The sequence below is a fragment of the Rana temporaria genome, chromosome 8, assembly GCF_905171775.1.
Source record: "Rana temporaria chromosome 8, aRanTem1.1, whole genome shotgun sequence".
In the NCBI taxonomy this organism is placed as follows: domain Eukaryota; kingdom Metazoa; phylum Chordata; class Amphibia; order Anura; family Ranidae; genus Rana; species Rana temporaria.
In genome coordinates this window covers 94,319,970-94,343,070 of record NC_053496.1, presented here as the reverse complement: position 1 = coordinate 94,343,070, position 23,101 = coordinate 94,319,970, and the positions used below count along the sequence as shown (strand labels likewise).

At 41.5% G+C, this 23,101-nt stretch overlaps 1 protein-coding gene across 1 annotated transcript in view; it reads left to right on the top strand.

Annotated features, from left to right (window-relative positions):
* Window positions 1-6,015: 6,015 nt before the first annotated feature.
* LOC120910425 (activating signal cointegrator 1 complex subunit 1-like) overlaps window positions 6,016-23,101 on the top strand; it is a gene marked incomplete at its 5' end in the record, with an annotated part of 51,484 nt that continues 34,398 nt past the window's right edge. The window contains one exon of the mRNA XM_040322185.1: window positions 6,016-6,231. Within this exon, the coding sequence (XP_040178119.1) occupies window positions 6,016-6,231 (216 nt within the window). The remainder of the gene's footprint in view (window positions 6,232-23,101) is intronic.

The window sequence follows — 23,101 nt, the reverse complement described above, 5'->3', positions numbered from 1 at the left end:
ACTGGAACTGCTTATAAAGTATTAGCTGAAGTTTGGATTTCATTTCAGTGTGTATTTAAATCTGCTAGTATAGCTAATACTTCCCTCTCCCCAGAATGTCAATGCTGCTGCCTCCTGTGCTCATTCATCCAGAGTGGGGGTACTTTAATAGAGGATGTGTGTTACTAGCCAGATCACCAGGTGAAAACGTAGGGAAAGAAGAAATGCAGCCTCCTCATCTAATCGGCTGCAATATATTAATTTTGGGGTTTTAGGTTTAATACCACTTTAAAGTGAACTAAAGGCTAAATATAAAAAAATGTAAACAGGCGGGTTTTATATTGCAGAAGTCACATGCAGTAGGTCTTCTGCAATAAAATGCACTTGCCTACCTGTTTTCAGTCCTCTACAGAATGTACACTGAGCTGCAAATGTGTGGGGAATCCCACTTTTGGCCATTAGATGGAGCCAAGTATCATATGAATTTTTTATAATGCTTACCTCCATCTAGTGGACACCTGCAATATTTTCTGTTTTAACCACTTCCCTCCGGGAGGGCGTATATGTACGTTCTCTCATTTCAGTGGTTATACCGGGACGATGCCTGCACCTACAGCAGTGGTTTTCAACCTGGGGGTTGAATGACGATTTGCCAGGGGTCACCGAATCCTGGGCTGTTCCTGAAGCCCGTGCTGCTCTCCCAGCCTTTTCGCAGCCGCCCAACAGGGCTTTCCTTGGACCCCGCAGCCACCCACTCGGCCTCTTCGCAGCCTCCCATTCAGTTCACGGCATGGCTGGGGGACAGAGGCTAGAGGTTAGCTGACTATTGGGGAATGTAAAGTGGGGGGGGGGCTGGAGGAGACCCTATTCCCTGATTTCGGCATAGGTGTCACTGCTACGAGACACCACAAAGTCGGAGACACAGTGAAGCTGGAGACACAGTGAGTAACACTACCTGTGATTATAGTTGCCATTAAAAATCTCCACTACAATGCTCACATCAGAAGATCACTTTGATCAAGAGCACCTAAGTTGGCCAATCAGAACACCCCCCAGCAGTGCCACTGATCCCCACCCCTCACCAAGGAGTAATAGAAGGAAGAAAAATAGAGAATACATGGAAGGGAGAGGATAAGAGGGGGAGAAACAAAGAAAGGGAGAGAAAGAATAAGAGAAATAACAAGAAAGATGGCTGGAGGGAGAGATGGGGGGGGGGGGGGGGGGGGACAAGATATTGGCATAGAGAGATAAAAGGGAAAGAAAGGAGAACAAAGAAAAAGAGTGGTACATCCTAAAATGTACCATAAGGGGTTTTAATGCTGTATGAGTGGAGGGAACTCAGGGAGAACTAAATGTCTGTGGGTAAGGGGCGCAAATTAGTGCTAACAACCCACGCTACTAAAATAATTTTACTTTTATGCCCTGTACACATGATCGGAATTTCCGATGGGATAAAATCTGATGGAATTTTCCGTCGGAATTCCGTTAAAGCTGTCTTGCATACACACTGTCAGACTAAATTGCGACCGTTCAAAACGCGTTGACGTAAAACACTATGACGAGTGGAGAAAAAATAAAGTTCAATGCTTCAGACTTGATTCTGAGCATGCATGTTTTTTTCTCCGTCAGAGTTCCACACAGACGATCGAAATTTCCATTGGAAAAGAATAAAACATGTTCTATTTCTAAATTCCGACGGAAAAAAGTGAGATGGGGCCCACACACATTTGGAATATCGGATAAAAAAATTTGGTCTGACTTTTTTTATCGGAAATTCCGACCGTGTGTGTAAGGCATTAGGGGTCCCCACAACTTGGGAAATTTTATCAAGGGGTCATGGCACTAGAAAGTTTGAGAACCACTGACCTACAGGCATCATGCCAGTACCATTCTTTTCAGCCTGCGATTCCCTGCACCATAACAATCATAGCGGCCTTCCCCAAGAAAACACAATTGAAAAATTGCTGCACAAATACCGCGCAACCTAAAAAGTTGCAACAACCACCAGTTTATTCCCGAAGGTATGTTTGAGGGCTCTGAGCATCTTTCTAGTAAAAAGAAAAGTATAATTTTTACATGTAGGCGCAAAGTGGCAAGTGGTTAAAATCAAAGATTTACATTTGAGCCACATATGATATAGCTTAGCCTTTTTCAACCAGGGTGCCTTTAGGTTTCTATAGGGGTGCCTTGGCAAAATGCCTAAATATAGTCCAAAATGTGTATACAAGCCAGTAGTTGGATCAAGTCTGCTTTTTAGTTACACTATTATAACCTTTCAGAAACGACCAATTATGTAATCGATTGATAAGGAGGACGTCGGGTGCCTGCACAGCATCCTTGTTTGCGCCCTCTACTTCCTCTCTCTGTTAGTACTCGGGTCACATTAGCTGAGTAAGGGCGGGTATCTGAGGGAGAAGAGAAACATTGGAATACTAGTCAGTACCAGTGTGCAAAGGGGTATTTGCTTTGGAAGAAAAATCAACTGTAATGTTGGGTGTCCTACCTGTGTGGATGTTGCTGCATTATGTAAAATTATTCGTTTCGTTTTTTAAATTTTAGAATGGGATGCCATAAAAATGTCCATAATTTTAAAGGGTGCCTTGACTAAAATAAGGTTGAAAGACACTGATAAAGCCTATTTACAGTAGTTTTTTAACCTAGTCACGGATTAATCCTACCTGCACTTTCACTGGGTGAATGGCTATGCAAATTCTTTATAATTCACTTTGTCTGCACTCACCTCTCCATGGTACCTGTAGAAGGAACTTTAGTTGTCATACAAACTGGACATCAAACATGTCTTTTGTTCACATGCATACATAGTGGATTGGTAGAACTAGTAGTTTTCCTAAATAAGATAACATTGTTTAATGCTGTCTTTTTAGCTAACATGGATTGACAAGGACAATGCATTTATGACTAGGTCAGCAAGTATTTTCTGCATTTGCTAAAAATGTTATTGGCCTGAAAAAAGAAAATTTAATACAGTGACCAAATCTAAGGACCGGTAGGGTGCAATACATTTTTGTTTTTGGGTTTAGACGCACACAAAGTATTACAATTTTCAAATAGTTATATTTGCTCTCTTTTTAAACTTACTTTGTGTGACTATGACATTACATAGTTGGTAAAGTTTAAAAAAAAACACAATTCCACCCAGTCCAGCTTGTGTATGTGCGTTTAATAGTACATTGTATACCCATGTAGTTGTGGTCGTTAAAGTACCCATCGAATAGCTTTTTGAAATTATCGATGCTCCCTGATAATACCACTGCTTGTGGAAGAGAATTCCACATCCTTACCGCTCTGACAGTAAAGAACCCTCTACGCAGTTTAAGGTTAAACCGCTTCTCTTCTAATTTTAGTGAATGGCCGCGTGTCTTTTTAAATTCCCTTTCACTGAAAAGTTTTTTCCCTATGCTAGGGTCACCAGTACGGTATTTGTACATTGATATCCTACCCCCTCTCAAGCGTCTCCTCTCCAGAAAGAATAAGTTCAATGTTTGTAGTCTATCTACATAGCTAAGATCCTCCAGTCCCTTAATTGGCTTTGTTGCCCTTCTCTGGACTTTCTCCAGTTCCAGCACATCCCTTCTGAGGACTGGTGCCCAGAACACACTCCAGGTGAGGCCGGACCAGAGTCTTATAGTGGGAGAATTATCGTTTTATCGTTTTTTCTCTGGAGTGAATCCTCTTTTTAATGCATGCCAATATTCTGTTGTCTTTGTTTGCAGCAGCTTGGCATTGCATGCCATTGCTGAGCCTATCGTCTACTAAGACCCCCAGGTTCTTTTCCATCCTAGATTCCCCCAGACGTTCTCCCCCTAGTGACTAAATTGCATTCATATTTTTAGCACCCAAATGTATTACTTTACATTTTTCAACATTTTAAACATCATTTACCTTGTAGTTGCCCACCCCATTAATTTGTTTAAGTCTTCTTGCAAGGTTTCCACATCCTGCGTAGAAGTTATTGCCCTGCTTAGCTTTGTATCGTCTGAAAATACTGAGATTGAGCTGTTTATCCCATCCTCCAAATCGTTTATGAATAAATTAAATAGGATTGGTCCCAGGACAGAAACCTGGGGAGCCCCACTTTCCACCCCAGACCATTCCGAGTACTCCCCATTTATCATCACCCTTTGGACTCGCCCTTGTAGCCGGTTTTTAATCCATGTACTCACCCTATGGTCCATGCTGACAGACCTTGTACTGTTTGTACGGTAAACGCTTGTGGGGAACTGTATCGAATGCCTTTGCAAAATCCAGATACACCACATCTATAGGCCTTCTTTATCTAGATAGCAGTTCACTTCTTCATAGAAGGTTAATAGATTTGTCTGGCAAGAACGATTCTTCATGAATCCATGCTTATTACTGCTAATGATACCATTTACTGAAATGTTGTATATAGTCCCTTTTATCATCCCCTCTAAGAGCTTGCAGACTATTGATGTTAGGCTAACTGGCCTGTAGTTTCCAGGGATATACATTGCAGCTTGAGTGTTAGGGTTCCGAGTTCACCCTGAAATATGAGTTGCCTGGACTTACATACTGTCTTCTAACTCCCGAGTGTACAACTATATTAAATAACAGTGCCTTGTAGCAGTTTTCCTTTGTTACAACTGCGGTGTCCATCATTTCACACTGCTGTGCAAGCTTAATATTGATAAGAGGGGGACAGTGTCTGAGACCTGGCAGTTGATGTACAATAGCTGTAAGACTTCAGATGCTCTCAAATTCCTGGAGCTTAAAGCTGAATTAAACTCCCCTATTCTTTACAGCCAACCAGGCTGCCATCTTGGCCTATGTTTGATCTGCAGGTGTCGTGGTGCTGTACATGTGATCAGTTATGACACCAGCCAGTGTTTGACAAATTTGCTTGGAATCTAGGAGCCAGCTAAAAAAGTTAGGAGCCAGAAAACGTTTCCTGTCCCGCCGAGTTCGCGCGCAGAAGCGAGCGCATTTGGGTAGCGCCTGCATATGTAAACTGTATTCAAACCACACATGTGAGGTATGGCCGCAATCGATAGAGCGAGAGCAATAATTCTAGCTCTAGACCTCTTCTGTAACACATAACATGCAACCTGTAGAATTTTTTAAACGTTGCCTATGAAGATTTTAAAGGGTAAAAGTTTGTCGCCATTCCACGAGCGGACGCAATTTTGAAGCGTGACATGTTGGGTATCAATTTACTCGGCGTAACATTATCTTTCACAATATAATTTTTTTTTATATTTTTTCCCAAAAAAGTGCGCTTGTAAGGCTGCTGCGCAAATACGGTGTGATAAAAAGTATTGAAACAAAGCCATTTTATTCTCTAGGGTGTTAGAATAAAAAATATATATAATGTTTGGGGGTTCTAATTAGAGGGAAGGAGATGGCAGTGAAAAACACATTAGAATTGCTGTTTTACTTGTAATGCCAATGGCCACCACAAGATGGCGCACCACAAGATCACAGATGGAAGCTTAGGCCTGCAGAAGGCCGCAAAGCCGCGGCCTCAATTACCGGCCGGCGCGGGCCTGCCACGATCGCGCGGCGGGGGAAGTGGGGGGCACGGAGACACAGGATCCTGTAATTGAGGCCGCGGCTTTGTGGCCTTCTACAGGCCTAAGCTTCCCCGGGCGCCAGGTCACTATTTCTTGTCACAATTGCGACCGGGCGCCCAGATTTTGTCGAGCCCTGACACCAGCCATTTGGTGGCTTCAAAGTTCGCTTGAGAGTATAAGCAACTGTGACGGTTCTCATTCCTGCCATGCTTCGGATGTAATTGTATTTAGGAATGGTTAAATCAGTGGGTTTAGTTCTACTTTAAGATGTATTGGAGTTGGTTTGGAAGTATTGGAAGTTAGTGCAGCTAATAAGAGACAAGTTTACATTTTTTATAAGTAAGATGTTTCTGATTTGTGGCCAATAGAGTAGTAAGCATAAGTAAGATGTATCTGGCTGTGGCCAATTGGGTAAAAGGCATATCGGATGAAGGTAGATGAACAAAGATGATACAGCATCAATTGCATTGCATAAATAATTTTTTGTGATCTTACAATTTCTAATCCTTTTTTTATTTCAGTAATTACTGGGCAACATCGAAATGGCGTAATTTCTGCACGGACGCGCATTGAATTGTTAGCGGAGACATTCCGGAAGAAGCAGCCTTTCACCCACTTTCTGTCATTTGCACTAAATCAGCCAGAGATTCAGGAGAGGTTCCTTCAGTTCAAAGAAGAGGTCCTGACTAAGTGCTCAAAGGTAAAACATTAATGTGTAAGTTCTAATACTTCTAAATACTAGTATCACTGGTATAAAACCTAATGCATAGCACCTGATACATCTACCTGTCATGTGTTGTGTCATCTGCTAAATGACCCTTTCCCCCATATTTGGGAATAAAAAGCCATTGCTATTTTGTAAGACACCTTGCTGTATGGAACAAAAAACCCAACATACTGTACTGTATGTAATCCATATGCATAGATCTATAGGCTGCAGTGTTTGCTGCTATTTATAATGACTCTATGGGGTAGATTTACTAAAACTGGAGCACTCAGAATCTGGTGCAGCTGTGCATGGTAGCCAATCAGCTTCTAACTTTAGCTTGTTCAATTAGGCTTTGACAATAAAACTTGGAAGCCGATTGGTTTCTGTGCAGAGCTGCACCAGATTTTGCACTCTCCAGTTTTAGTAATTTACTCCCTTTATCTTATTTTATTTTTATATTGTACGATGACTAAATATTATAGTTTGCATGCTAATATATTTGTATTTGTTTTTTTTATCTTCCTAATTGTTTCTTATAGTGAAATGATATAGGTAGGTGATTGATTGGCATTGAATTCTTCCAGGAGTCAGACACATTGACATGTTCTCTTTGTTTCACTAATCTCCAGTAAAGTAACCATGGTGTCGGACCTTGTCTACTAACCAAATCTTTTAAAAACGCACACTGCCCAGACCTCAGACCACACTCAATCTGAGCTGCTTTAAAAATCAAGAGGTTTGGGAGCTACAGTGTCTATAAAGAGTTTTCACTCCCTTGTATGTTTTTTTTTTATTTTGTTTAAGCAAAATAAAAAATCTCTCTAGCTATAAGCACCAAACTGAGCATGTGCAGAGTGACTCCAAAGGGTCTGTCTTATCAGGAGATAGATTGGGGACAGTGGAAGAAGGACAGGATCAAATAGCCTTTTACACAATGCAGAGAATTAAACCCTTAGGTTTCACAGTGAGTATAACAAGCATGTTTTACTGCATATACAGACTGGTTTTACTGTTGTGGGCTTAGTAACACTTAGAAATCCCCAAATTTTGGGTTGTCACCAGAACAGGGGAAATCTTCCAATGGGGACACTTGTTTTGGGGACCCTGGTGACAACCGGGGATTCCCTCATATTGGCGGAAGTTTCCTCTCACTTCCTGTTTTGGCTATGGGACAGGAACGGAAGGTAAAGTTCGTCAATGGGACAATCGTGACCCAATCAATGGGACAATCTTGACCCAATCAATGGGACAATCTTGACCCAATCAATGGGACAATCTTGACCCAATCAATGGCACAATCTTGACCCAATCAATGGCACAATCTTGACCCAATCAATGGCACAATCTTGACCCAATCAATGGGACAATCTTGACCCAATCAATGGGACAATCTTGACCCAATCAATGGGACAATCTTGACCCAATCAATGGGACAATCTTGACCCAATCAATGGGACAATCTTGACCGATTGAGCTCTGTAAACATGAGGCTTTTGGCTGCAGGTGGTAAGGAGACATAGGAAAACATAAAAATGGATCATAGAGCTCCACCTGTTGGCTGGCAAGAAAACATAGTTTTTCAATTATATATTTTATATTTATTTGACTAAAAAACATGTTTGGAATGTTTTCTTTAGTCCTGGCCATAATAAAGAAAATAAGAAAGTACAAACAAAACCACTATACATTCCTTTTTTTTACAGAGTTGGTCATCATTGAACTTGGGTGCTGTCACTATTATGGAGTAAAACAACGATTGCATTTTCTGTTCTCAGGGCTGCAATGTAATGTGTTGTACTTGATAGGCAAAATAATGTAATGAGTACAAACAGATTCAAATGATATTTAAGGAATAATATTGCAGGAAGGCATATGTCTCATATCCTGTTTTGTGAGGGGAAATGGCAGATGGATACATGGCAGAGAGCAAGAAAGAGTCATTTTGTCTAAAGCTTGCTGCAAAACAGTTCAGGCACATCAATTTACATCAACAGCATATGTCCTTTGCTTGTTTATCTTCTAGAAATGGCAAAACATCAGGATTATCTTTCCTCGGATTTAGTATATTTTTGGGATTTCAGGAAAAAGCTAGCTGCAAAATGTGTTCTTAAATACTTCTTAGTAAAGGATAGAGATTTTTTTAAGTTTTTTTTGTTCCCAATGACTTTATTTGAGATGCGGGCAAATTTCTAGTTTTGTAATTATTTTTATGTAAATTTACTAAGACCGTCATTCAATATCTACACCAAACAATGCTAATTTAGCCACTTTCACGTGTGAGTAGAAAAAAAAAATCAAATTTGAATGAGGAATTCTGCCCAACACCCAGAACAGGCAGAACATGTAACAGGTGGACTGGAGGTGGATCGTGCTTGTTGTTGTGGTATTTTCTGCTATTAAAGAAAGATTTTATGGTACATCGGAAGCTTTCTCTTGACTTAACCCCTTTGTGCCTGCAAACTGTAGATTAATGTTCCCTTGCTTGATGCTCCGTGCAGATGAAACCCCCAGTCTGTGTTCCAATTTTGTTTCCATTCTGTGCTTGCACTGTTACTGACATCAACACAGGAAGACTAGCGATCAAGAATCAATTGGCTCCATTACTAGTCATGTGATCACCACATCAGCTTTGACATAGTGATCTCATGGCTTTGTTTGTAAACAGCTGACTGTGAAAGCTGCCAGCCTATTTCTCTCTGTATGCACTCACTGTGCACTTAGAAACACTTTTCTTAAGCGTTTGCCTGCTGTACCATGTACTTGTATGAGAAAGTATCCTGTTCTCCTTGTATTGCGTCCTCTGTGTGAAATCTTGGTGTTCCTGCTAGTCCCTCTGCTTTCCTATAAAAAACTGACCACACTAAGCAGGAGAGCACACTGTGGTGCGTTCTCTAGCTATGCTGGGAACGTAGCCTGCTCTTCAATGATTAGACTTGTCCTGACACACCCCTTCTGCACAGCTATTCACTAGGAAGCTCGGTGTCCTGCTGCTTCTCCTCCCCCAGCTCTTATGCAGCTGAGAACAGAGGAAATGTGTTCACTTTAAAAAAAAAAAGGGAAAACATTTATTTATTATTATTTTTCTAATATATACACAAATGTTTTGCCTCATTTCTATTTTGAACGGAGTGGGTTGTTTTACAAGGTGCTTATATACAACCACTTTAACCACTTCAATACCAGTCTAATTGGAACATTTCTCACATACATGTAAAAATAAAAATGCTAGAAAATTACTTAGAACCCCCAAACCCCCACACGAGGAATGGCACCAAACTACAGTACTTAGAATTCTCCATAGGCGATGCTTTAAACAGGTTACCAGTTTAGAGATGCACAGGAAGTCTGGTGCTAGTATTATTACTCTCGCTCACATTTGTGACAATACCTCACAAGTGGTATTTTTTTGCTCTGGTATCTCACACATTTTGTATTAGAAGGTGCATTCAGCTACACCTGCTATTGATGACTGTACCTTCACATCATTATTGAACACTTGAACACTTGCTGTTCAACTGATCACACAGGTAGGGACACAAGCTCCTAGCATTTGTCCCCATATTGTTGGAATTTATTTTATTTTATTATTGGTACAATAATTTACCTAGCCACAGGGGGGCACTATTATATACATTTACACTCTGGGATTTGTATGTGACCCTGTCTTGCTAGCAGCCACATATAGTCATACAAGTGTAGACCTGTTAGATCACTCTTCAGGCTAAAGGTAGCACCACCACCCCCATCTCGGGCACTTCTTGATTGAACACCAGCAATTCCCAGTTGTCAAAAACTGTAATGGCTGCTTTTGCATTTACTCTGTGTCATTCATCTGAAGATCAAAGGGATAAGCTTTGATCTATTTATGATGTCCATTAACCTCTTGACCTCCAGAAGGTGTTACCTCCTTCATGACAAGGCCATTTGTTGCTGTTTATCACTGTGCTACTTTAACTAGCAATTGCTTGGACATGCGCAAATTAAATATATATCATTTATTTTTCACGCAAATAGAGTATCCTTTGGCTGGTATTTGGTCACCACTGGGATTTTTATTTTTTTTCTATATACCGGTAAATAAAAATAAAAAAAAGTATGTATGTATGTATGTATGTATGTATGTATGTATATATATATATCTATATATCTCCAGATACGCCGTCGTAAGTCTGAATGTGAGGCGTCGTATCTCGGCGCCTGATTCAAAGAATCAGATACGCCAGAATTTCTCTAAGATACGACTGACGTAAGTCTCTTACGCTGTCGTATCTTAGGTGCATATTTTTGCTGGCCGCTAGGTGGCGCTTCCGTTGATTTCTGCGTTGAATATGCAAATGAGCTAGATACGCAGATTCACGAACGTACTTGCGCCCGGCGTATTAAAATACGTTGTTTACGTAAGGCGTCCGACCGGCGTAACTTTACCCCTCATAAAGCAGGGGTAAGTCATGTTGGGTATGAACGTCGGAACAGCGTCGTATTTTACGTCATTTGCGTAAGTCGTCCGTGAATGGGGATGGGCGTAGGTTACGTTCATGTCGACTAAACATTGAGCCGACGTAAGTTAGAGAAAATTCGATGTGATACTAAGCATGCGCCATTCGTTAGGTGCGTCATTTACGTGGGGTCACGATTCATTACCATACAACACGCCCCCTATCAGCCTAGTTTGAATTAGGCAGGCTTACGCTGGCCCATTTACGCTATGCCGCCGTAACTTAGGGCACAAGTTCTTTCTGAATACGGTACTCGCCTCTCTAAGTTACGGCGGCGTAGCGTATCTAGGATACGCTACGCCCGCACAAATATACGCCCTCCTACGTGAATCCGGGCCCTAGTTTACAAATGATTGGAGCAGTTGCAATTTTTTTTCCCTTTTTTTGCCTTTTTGCATAAAAAAATTAATTAAATTTGCTAGACAATACCACCCAAAAGCATTATTTGTCCTGAAAAAAATGCTATTTATGTCCCTGTTGAGAAGATTTACCCTCACTTCCCGTTGTATGTACATATATGTTGTATGACAAGAAAAATCTGATCTCCTCTAGGTGACAGCAATTAAAATACTTTTTGTAGTACAGAGGGCAAGAGTTAGGACATCTATCAGATTTTTCTTTATCTATGTTTCCTTTGACAATGACAAAAAAAAAAATGGCAGAGGTGCTAATCTTTCCCTCGCTCAACCCCTAAATATTTTAACTGGAGTTTCACTTTAAGGCAGGGGTGTCAAACTGGTGGCCCTCCAGCTGTTATCATGCCTCTAGCTATGGGAGTCATGCTTGTAACAGTCAGCCCTTGCAATGCCTTGTGGGACTTGTAGTTCCACAACAGCTTTGACACCTGTTCTTTAAGGGTTAAGTGGAAGTGAACCTAGTTCACAAATACTCACCTTCGCGCAAGCTCTTTGATGTCCACAATCTCCCTTGCCGGCACCAACCTCTTTGTCCAGTATTCTTCTGGGTTCAGGATCTTCAGCTGTCTTGATTGGCTGAGCCAGGATAATGTAACTCCCATGCATGTGCACAAAATTTAGTTCTTCTTGTCATCCGGTAGATGCTAGAATGGTATACTAAGCTAAACATGTGCACCTTAACCGCTTCAGCCCCGGACCATTTGGCTGGCCAAAGACCAGACCACTTTTTGCGATTCGGCACTGCATCGATTTAACTGACAATTGCGCAGTTGTGCGACATGGCTTCCTAACAAAATTTACATTCATTTTTTTTTTCTCCACAAAATAGAGATTTTTTTTGGTGGTATTTGATCACTTCTGTGGTTTTTATTTTTTGCGCTATAGACCAAAATATATGCTATAATAAATATCCCCCAAAAATATATATAAAAACACTTTTTTTTCCCCCCTCAGTTTAGGACGATACGTATTCTTCTACATATTTTTGGTAAAAAATATCACAATAAGTGTTTATTGGTTGGTTTGCGCAAAAGTTATAGCGCCTACAAAATAGGGGATAGTTTTATGGCATTTTTATTAATAATTAGTTTTTTACTAGTAATAAGTAATTTTTTATTGTGACTGCGACTTTATGGCGGACACATCGGACACTTTTGACACATTTTTGGGACCATTGTAATTTTTACATCGATCAGTGCTATAAAAATGCACTGATTAGTGTAAAAATGACACAGTAAAGGGGTTAACCACTAGGTGGCGCTGAAGGGGTTAAGTCAGTACTAGGGAGTGATTCTTACTGTTAGGAGCGTGGCTACGAGGGGCACGTCACTGATGACCGTTCTCAATCACGGGGGAACAGCCATCAGTGACATGTCACTAGGCAGAATAGGGGAATGCCTTGTTTACAAAGGGATCCCCCTGTTCTGCCTTTGCCGACCGCAATAACGGGTCGCCCAGGAATATCGCGAGGCACGCGGCGTGTGAGCAAGTGGTTAATGTACACTGTAAAGAGTCTTGAAAACAGGAAGGTAAGAATCCTTTGCTGCAGAAGAGATAATATTCTCTTCTGCAGTAAAAAAACAAACAAAAAAAACCCTCCTCGAACTGCTCACACTCTAACCATTTCATTGCATAGTGAAAATGTTTAAAGGGTTTGTAAAGGAATTTTTTTTTTAATCTTAATAGCTTCCTTTACCTTAATGCAGTGCTGTTTTCATGTCCTCATTGTTCGTTTTTGCTCTCAAGTTGCTGTAATTCTTCTCTGATCTCCACACTTCCTGGTTGTCTGTTTCCTGATAACCACAGTACTGGGAGCTTTCTCTCTGTGGTCACTAATCAAGGAGGTGTGATTACTGTGTGTCTAAAAAAGGAAGCTAGAAACTACAGGTACATTATATGATTGATTTTTATCTATTTTTAATCGTTTTTAAAAGGAATCAGGTAACTATTATGTCTCTATACCCTGTAAACAGTCATTTCAGCAAAAAGATTTTTTTAATTTACAACTCCTTTAAATGTGGAGAATGACGCTGGTCACATAACTGCTTTTGATTGCAAAGTGCAGGTATCATTTTAAGAATTTCAGTTTATATGATTTCTGTTTTAACCACTTAAGGACCGCCTAACGACGATATACGTCGGCAGAATGGCACCGCTGGGCACAATCACGTACCTATATGTGATTGTATAAAGCCCAGCGGTGGGTCGCGCGCCCACGACCCGGTTCGAAGCTCCGTGACCTCGGCCGCGGGACTTGCAGACCCGATCGCCACTACAGTCCCGCGATCGGTCCCTGGAGCTGAAGAACGAGGAGAGCCGCGTGTAAACACGGCTTCCCCGTTCTTCACTGTGGCGCTGTCATCGATTGTGTGTTCCCTAATATAGGGATGCACAATCAATGACGTCAGACCTACAGCCACACCCCCCTACAGTTGTAAACACACTTCAGGGAACACATAACCCCATCAGCGCCCCCTTGTGGTTAACTCCCAAACTGCAACTGTCATTTTCACAATAAACAATGCATTTTAAATGCTTTTTTTGCTGTGAAAATGACAATGGTCCCAAAAATGTGTCAAAATTGTCCGAAGTGTCCGCCATAATGTCGCTGATCGCCGCCATTAGTAGTAAAAAAAATAAATAAAATGCAATAAAACTATCCCCTATTTTGTGAACGCTATAAATTTTGCGCAAACCAATCGATAAACGCTTATTGCGATTTTTTTAATTTTTTTTTTTACCAAAACTAGGTAGAAGAATACGTATCGGCCTAAACTGAGGAAATTTTTTTTTAATATGTTTTTGGGGGATATATTTATTATAGCAAAAAGTAAAAAATATAGTTTTTTTTCAAAATTGTCGCTCTTTTTTTGTTTATAGCGCAAAAAATAAAAACCGCAGAGGTGATCAAAAAAAAGGGACGCCAATTTTGTTTGGGAGCCACGTCGCACGTCGCACGTCCGCGCAATTGTCAGTTAAAGTGACACAGTGCCGAATCGCAAAAAGGGGCCTGGTCTTTTACCTGCATTTTGGTCCGGGTCTTAAGTGGTTAAACAAAATAAGAAGTGACAAAATTACCACTTTGTAATGTATGTGGTGAATGAATGATGCTGCCACTGTATTGTATTCTATACAACCATTGTAATACCCATTAGGCTAGTTTGTAAAAAGTGTCCCTGACTGCTGTCATTCAAACCATAATCTCACAGGTTATTTGGCTACTTCAAACCTCTCCAGAGTATTGATTAATGGGTGTTTGGTGAGAGATGACATCAAAAATGTGATGCATTTTTGCTGTCTAAAGTGTCTGTAAATTATTATTATACAGAATTTTTATAGCACCGACAGTTTATGCAGCGCTTTACAACTTGAGGGTAGACAGTACAAATACAATACACTTTAATACAATAGGAATCAGAGAGCCCTGCTTGTTGAGCGTAAAATCTAAGAGGGAGGGTCAAGAGATGCAAGATGTAATAACCGTGGGGGATGTGCTAATGTAGAAAATAAATGTATAGTTGTTAGGTGAGTGCCAGATAGGCTTTCCTGAAGAGATGTGTTTTCAGGGATCATATGAAAGTGGACAAAGTAGGAGATAGTTGGACAGATTGGGGTAGAGCATTCCAGAGGATGGGAGAGGCTTGGGAGAAGTCCTGGAGGTGAACATGGGATGAGGTGACAAGGGAGCTAGAGAGCAGGAGGTCCTGGGAGGAGTGAAGAGAACAATTTGGTTTATATTTTGAGACCAAGTTAGTGATGTAGCTGGGGTCCAAGTAGTGCATGGCTTTTATAGGTTATGGTTAGTATCTTGAATTTAACTTGTTGGTTGAGTGGCAGCCAATGAAGGGATTGGCAAAGAGCGGTAGCAGAAGTCAAGCGGTTTGTAAGGTAGATTAACCTGGCAGCAGAGTTCATGATGGACCGAAGGGGGGGTAGCCTAAAAGGTAAGCCAAGACTGAAGGATTTTTGCATTCTATGCATGACTGTAAAAAAACCTTCAGTGTGCAGCTCCCCCCTCAGCCCCCCTAATGCTTACCTAAGCCCAATCTTGATATACACAAGACCCGAGGCTCTCCTGGGTTTCTGCCTCCTGATTGGCTGAGATCCAGCAACAGGAACCATTGGCTCCTGCTGCTGTCAATCACAGGCAGTGAGGCAGGAGCTGGGGGCGGGGCTGAGCCATGCGCTCTGTGTCTTATGGATCCAGAGAGCCGACTCAGGAGAAAGCATACAAGGGGGAGGGGCCCAGGGAATCAACAGGGGTCCCAAGAAAAGGAGGATCGAAGCTGCTCTGTGCAAAACCAGGCAAGTATGACATGCTTGTTATTTTTTACATTCTAGTCTCCATATTGAATACGAAGAGATGACTAAAGTACAAAAATTCTCGTATGACCCAATAAAAATTTGGAAGTGACATAATGTATTGTATTTGTATTGCATTTTCGGACAATAACTGTACTGATTAATTGAAAATCGTACAATCTGGTGTCGAACCAGAAATGTTTTCGTGTTTGTCCCTTCGGATAATTTCAGACGAAAGCTGTGTAATAACGATCAGATTATCATATGATTGCTTTAAAAACTGTATTTTTTTGTACAAAATACAAACAGGTTTGTAGGAATGTTTTATTTTTTTCCTCAAAATTTTAGTTACTCTTTAAGTATATAAACAAATGTGTTGCGCTGTCACATGACATACGTGCTAAATGCTTCCTCAATATATTGATAACAGAAAAAAGCAGAAAAAAATATTAAAAAGTCCACCAAAATCAATCCAAAACCTTTAAATAAAATATTGTGGTGAAATAAATGTCCAAAAACCAGCAAAATCCTAAATTGTCCTTCCAATTACCAACAGGTGCAACACCCAATGCTCCCCAAGGGATAGACAGACCAAATATATCTTCTTACCAGATATTTAGATCTTTCAAGGCCTGTATACGTATCAGTGAGTATTCACCCCTCACTTCGGGTATATGCCAGCTTTGCTGTTCAGCCTACTTAAAGCGGGGGTTCACCCTATGGACGGGAAAAATTTTTTTTTTTTTTTTTTTTTTTTTTTACCTTAAAATCAGGCATTGTAGCGCGAGCTACAGTATGCCTGTCCCGAATTTTTTCCCCCCATACTCACCTTGTAGTCGTCCATCGAAGATACCGGGGAATGGGCGTGCCTCTGGAGACGGAGGATGATTGACGGCCGGCTCTGGCGCGTCACGCTTCTCCGGAAATAGCCGAAATAGGCTTGGTCTTCACGACGCGTGCGCATAGCCTGTGCGCAGGCGCCGTGAAGAGCCGAGACCTACTCCGGCTGTCTTCGGGGAGAGTGACGTGCCAGGGCCGGCCGTCAATCATCCTCCCTCTCCATAGGCACGCCCATTCCCCGCGGGAGCCGGAATCTACGATGGACGACTACAAGGTGAGTACGGGGTTAAAAAAATCGGGACAGGCATACTGTAGCTCGCACTACAATGCCTGTCTCGATGGTAAAATCATGGGATTGTGGGTGAACTACCGCTTTAAGGGACGCCAGTGATGCATATATTGGTCTTTAAGGAACCTCAGACCCGATCATGCAAAATGACAAATTGAAGAGGAAACAAACTCACTGCTCAACATTCATTTAAATGTACAAGAGTTTAATTCAAAGGCATATTGGAAAACGCATTCGTCAAACGAGTGCCACGAGTGTCACAACGTCACCGCTATTCCTTGCCTTGCCTGACATACGTTTCGTCTAATAAAACGTCTTCTGTGAGGCAGTAGGGGACAGCGGTGCTCACATCACCTTCTTAAATAAAGTACTGGTACTTGCCACTGGAGGGCAGTGCGACTCTCATGATGGTACTCAAACCATCCTGACACGCACCGCCATATTGTCATAGACCATATAACATAGTGCGACGGCCATATTCTTGAGGATCCGCTATGCTACTGTGCATGGTTAGGCATTATGATTTTCATAATGCTATCACCACTACACATATATTCTAAAGATGATACATAAATATATTTATACCATACAGATTATACATGAAATCAACATCTTAATAACTCGCATTGTATCCCTGAATGAATTAAGAAACCAATCCCATTAGACTCAGTTTTGCACATGGGCACAGACAAACACACAGGGATTTCTGCAGAATAACAAAAGGTAGCAATCTGCAACAACGTTTGTCAAAATCCTTGTATTGTACATAGATCACCCAGAGGGGAATGTTTTTTTCTTAACAAAAGTGGAGTTACTCTTTAAAGAGGAACTGTAGTCTGCTCACATAATTTGTAATACAAACATCTTTGCCATTCTGAAGCTTCCCTCCTACCACTTAGCATATTATTTTATATATACTGTGATTCTGTACTTGCCAAATATGCTGTAGAATTCTCCCTCCACAAAGTCTGGCTGTATTAATTTTACCTGTGGGCAGCTGAAGCTGCTGCCTGTGCACTTCCTGGATTTACACAAACCCACGGAGGCACACCTCCAGCTCTGCAGCTCTGATTGGCCCTCTTATGACTCTTCCCCCCTCCCTTCCTGGCAAACTCTCATGAGAAAGAGAGAGAGAGAGCTGTGCATGATGTCATAAGCCTAGGCTAATGACCAGACAAGAAACGGGAAGTAGGCTGTATAAGGTATTTACTGGCAGAAAAAAAAATGTTTTACTATCCAAAGTTATAACAACAAGGGCAGGGGATTTAATAGATGGAAAAGTGGAAAAATTACTGAAGTTCTGCTATAAAACTGAAGTAAACCCATCCATGTAACAGTTTAAAAAAACAGTTACATTTCTGCCACGTGCCGGAAATGTAGCACTCCCATTGGTTGTGCTCTCAACCAAACGGACAAACCACCCAATGGCTGGTGTCATAACTAATCTAAAACTGCCATGATGCTGCACATGTGATCAAACAGAGGCCAAGATGGCAGCTTCTTTGGCTGAAAACGATAGCAGGTTTGACTTCCACTTCACGGCCTCATGTACACTGTTGCTGGTAAACGGACATTTAGGAGCTGTTGGGAGTTTTTTTCAACTTCCCCGGAACTCTCTTCTATGAAATCTTATTTGTCCATGTACACAGAGTCGATTACAGTAGTTTCTAGGCAGTTGAGTTTAGAGGCATTTTTTGGAACGCACAAAAAATGAGTTCAGAAGCTTAGTTTACAGGCATTTCAAGCGCCAGAAGTGCTAGAATTTTTTTTTAAACGCAAACACGGTATGTAAACGCGGCAACACAGACGTTTTAAACGCTGGTTACTATCTGTAAAGTTAAATCATTCAGGAGAGGTTGTAAAAACATCCCGTGTACATGAAGCCTAAGTAGTTCAAAGGAGATTTTTTGTCAATGGGTGCGTGAACATCTCTTTTAACCACTTGCTTACTGGGCCCAGGCGAAATTTCAGCTTTCAGCACTGCGACGCTTTAAATTAAAATTGCGCGGTTGGTCGACGTGCCTCCCAAACAAAATTGACGTTCTTTTGGTGGTATTCGATCACCTCTGCGGTTTTTAATTTTTGCGCTATAAACTAAAAAAGAGCGACAATTTTTTAACTTTTTGCTATAATAAATATCCCATTTTTTTAAAAAAATATATATTTTTTCTTAGTTTAGGCCGATACGTATTCTACATATTTTTGTTAAAAAAAAAAAATCGCAATAAGCGTATAGTGATTGGTTTGCGCAAAAGTTATTGTGACTACAAAATAGGGGATAGAATTCTGACAATTCTGCGGCGGACACATCGGACACTTTTGACACATTTTTGGGACCATTCACATTTATACAGCGAGCAGTGCTATAAAAAATGCATTGATTACTTTATAAATGTGACTGGCAGGGAAGGGGTTAACACTAGGGGGGCGAGGAAGGGATTAAATGTGTATCCTGGGTGTGTGGAGGGGGGTGACTGGAGGAGGTGACCGGTGCTGTGTCCCTATGTACAAGGAACACAGCATCGGTCTCCTCGTCCCTGACAGGACGTGAAGCTCTGTGTTTACACACAGAGCTCCACGTCCCTGGCTTTGTCATTGCCGATCGCGGGTACCTAGCCGACATCGCGGCCACCAGGCACGCGCATCGGCATCTCGGGGACGCGCCAGGGGCGCGTGCGCCCCCCAGTGGCCGGAGGACCCGAGGACGTCATATGATGTCCTCCTGGATTTATAGAGCCACCGTGAGGCCGTCTTTTGACTATGGCCCGGGGCTCAAGTAGTTAATAAAGCTGTACAAAGAGCAAAGTGCAGTAACTTATCAGAAATCTTGTTTTAGCTTGTCTTGTTACAGTAAACTGTGTGTATGTATTTTTTCTTTCTGCACTTTGCATGTCAACATTGCAGCATTACATTACCTGATTGAAAAATCCAATGAGTCAAAACCCTTACTTGTTTCTGACACACTGTTGTCAATCATCAGGATACATGAGCAATTCTACATCTGAATATAAAGCATGCCGAGCGCTGGTGAGCAGCATAAACCGAGATCTCATTACTGTCAGCGAGTTGTATGGGCCCCTGCATATGATCATACATGACCGGTGTTTGGGATGCTCATTGTTGTTCAGTACCTATATTTAGATTTGGATGAACAGTTGTGCATTTTTTGGGGAATTTATACCTATGATTGGTTTCGGTAATAAGGCAATGAGATGTTTATGTGGAGAGAGCACCTAGAAATCCTAGAGCTTTGATACAAGAAAGCAATGATTACCTCTCCTTGTGCAGATACAACATTCTTACTGTTCCTGTATGCTGCACTCGGGCAAATTCCAATTCTACAGATGTAGTGTGTGTACTGAGCTCTCGCTAAATCGAATCACTATTGTGTGTCCAATTCCATTTCGAGTTGCCTGAAAAGATTAGGCTTCATCTGCATCTTGACACGGTAAAAGCCAATGTGTTATTTAGGCCCCAGAACTCTGACCAGCCGTAACATCTATTTAATTCCTCCATTACAATATCTAGCAATAAAAACAGTGTGCTGGGAGGCTCTCACTTTGTTTGTTCTGTACGGTAGTCCCTTGGCAGCTGTTGTAGGTTTAATATTCTGCAGAGTAATCATTCTCGGTGTTAGGAATGGCTTCTTGGGACTGAGCTGGAAGGTAAGTGTGAAGCTACCATTGTAAAGCAGAGGTAATCAGTGATCAGCATCTCCCTGAGAGGTTAGCAAGCATTCTTGCTGCAGTAATACATTGTTTTCTTTTAATCAAATACATGTGTGGAATGCACACCAAAATCAACTAATAGAATAACACACATATTCCTTATCTTTGTATAGCAGTGATGTGAGGACCACAATGACACACAAAGGACAACTAGAAAATGCTTCTCTTGAGACTTTTTTGACAGTTTTCTGTTCTTATCTCCAACTCATCACCACCATCCTAATTTTTTGACAGATGCACATTGAAAAGAAAACGTGGACTGACCTCTACAAGCTTTTCTGCGTAATATTGTAGACTGGCTACACTTGAATGGCTTGGTAATCTAAAACGATTGCATTGGGTGCTGACGTTTTGAACTGCTTTATGTGTGTGGGGGAGTGAAACTGGTGAATGCAAAAAATCTGGCTGCCCAAATCATTCGGACAGTAGAAATGTCATGCTGGAGAGTTCAGACCTTATGGGGTTGACTAAAGGCAAATAGGCTGTTCACTTTGCAAGGGAATTTTCCCCAGAGCTTGGGAAATTTGGTGAAATGTAGTTTCTGAAACTTTGCAAAGAATAACCGATCATATTCACGCAGAAATTGTAAAAAAGCAAGTCTATTTTCGTTTAGTAAATCAACCCTTGTATGTGGTTGAGCAGTTGACAGTACATACTCTAGGCATTCAAAGTTCAGGCATGAATCTTTATTTTAGGCAGTTAAAGTGGACTTTAACTCAAAGACTTAAGATTTGCTATGTTATATGGAATATCTAGAAATGTCAGTTGTGCCTGACTGTACCCTGAAAAATCTGCATGGTGCCCTAAATTCCTCCTGAAATCCAGCAGAAAACTGCCTGTTCCAAGGCACTCCTGTAATACCATTTTGAGCTTGCCAGGAGCCCTCTGGGGTGTCAAACCTGTGTTAATATCCGTTTATAGGATGTTTCTAAATTTATATAATGTTTTTTTTCAGTGTTGCCATTCCCACTGTTTATCTGCTTTGATATTTGGAGTGATTTGCTCAGTTGTAGAAGTAATTTTAGTGAGTACATGCCAGTCCCAACTTGTGGCTTAGGACTTGATGGGCCACTTTTAATAGAGGAAATCAAAATTCAACAAAGACAGTTGCCCACGCAGGGGATTTTCACCATCAAAACCGGTATGAAAATATTGAGCAGCCTGGTTCTCTCCTCAGCAGTGCTGCTGTGTTAGGCCTTAAACCTTGGCTCTGGGCTGATCTCCCAGACAGTACCTTTTTTGTTTCTACATCCCTCTCTCGGCTGTCCTGGCTCTTTGTCATTTCAGTTGCAGCACACTTCTGCAGGGGCCCACTCCCCGGCCTCTAGATAGGGGTTTTTCTAATTCCTGGACTCTCAGTTCTCAGGTTCCCTCAATCCCCTGGACTCTCTCAGCACTATGGACAAGGAATGTTTCCTTCAGCATGGAGTGCTCTCTCTTGAGTGAAGCACATCTGCCTCCTAATGGGAACTCTGATCTATGGTCCGTTCCTTCATTATAAGGGCCATGCACACCTGTACTCACAGCATCCCAGTCTCCTGCAAGATCTGGACACTGGGTCTCGAAATTCTTTGAAATCTCCAAACTCGGGAACCCACAGGGTGGAAAAGGCAGGGTGCATAGAGATTAAAATTAACAATACATTCCAGCACCTAAGTATACAATCTTGTAGACCTTAAGCTAAGAACATAAGCTAAGAACATAAGCTAACATAGCAATCAAACTTAAGCATATTATTCATAACTACCCACTCCAAATCACACTTTTGGCAGCCACACCGTATGACTTTAGACATTGCCAGAATGGATCAAGTCTTTAGACTCTTAATCCCCTGGAAGCCCCAAAGGAACACACTGCATCCCAGGTGACGTGGTCACAAAGCTCTCTCTCGTGGCTATGGGAGTGGTACCCACTTCTGTGCAGAGAGGAATATCATTCAACCTTGTCGTTCCTGCTTAACAGTGTAAGTAAGGCCCGTTCGCAAAAAAAAATCTCAGTAACGGAAGATTGACACAGGTACACCAAGAGAGGTGGCAGAAAGGAGGAGAAGAGTAGAACGTGGGAGAAAAGAGGAGAGGTTCTAACAGATTCTATCCAGGAGGGATACAGGTGTTCAAGCCTCCAGGCTGGACTCCATGTATGAGAGAGATATTGCAGCAGGTAGCCCAGGGTTCCCAAATGGTCCTAAATCTCTCCGTTTTATCATTCATTTTAGCTACGATTTGCTCTTGCACCATGATCCAGGAGACTTTCCTCCTGAACCCTTGGAAGGAGATGGTGGGTTTCTTCCAGGCCCTGGCTATGGTCAGTTTGGCTCCCAATAAAACAAAGGACGATAGTGCCTGGGAGTATTTGGATACGTCAGGAATACTATGATTTAGCAGTGCTTCGCTGGGATGACAATGTTTTCCTCCAAAGGGATTTTTTTTATTTATACTTACTGTTTGCTTAAAAACGCATCTCATTTAAAGTCCCAAAAACTCCCCTCTCTTTTAACCAACAGGGATGGAGGCGTATGTTTTTCATATAGTATAATGAAAAAATTGCGCTTATCCAGCTAAATAATTAATGCACATAAATTAATATACCACAGAAAAATATATAAACCAAAAGAAATATATATATAATAGGGAAGGCAGCAGTTCTGGTGCCGAAGCACAAAATATATGAACAAGAAAAAAGGGGGGTTAGAACTGCGCCATGGCACCCAGACTTCGTGTATTATAAAGTCAATTGGATAAAGTAGACATCAGGGTTTTAGAAAGAAGAAAGTCAATAGGATTCTCCAGG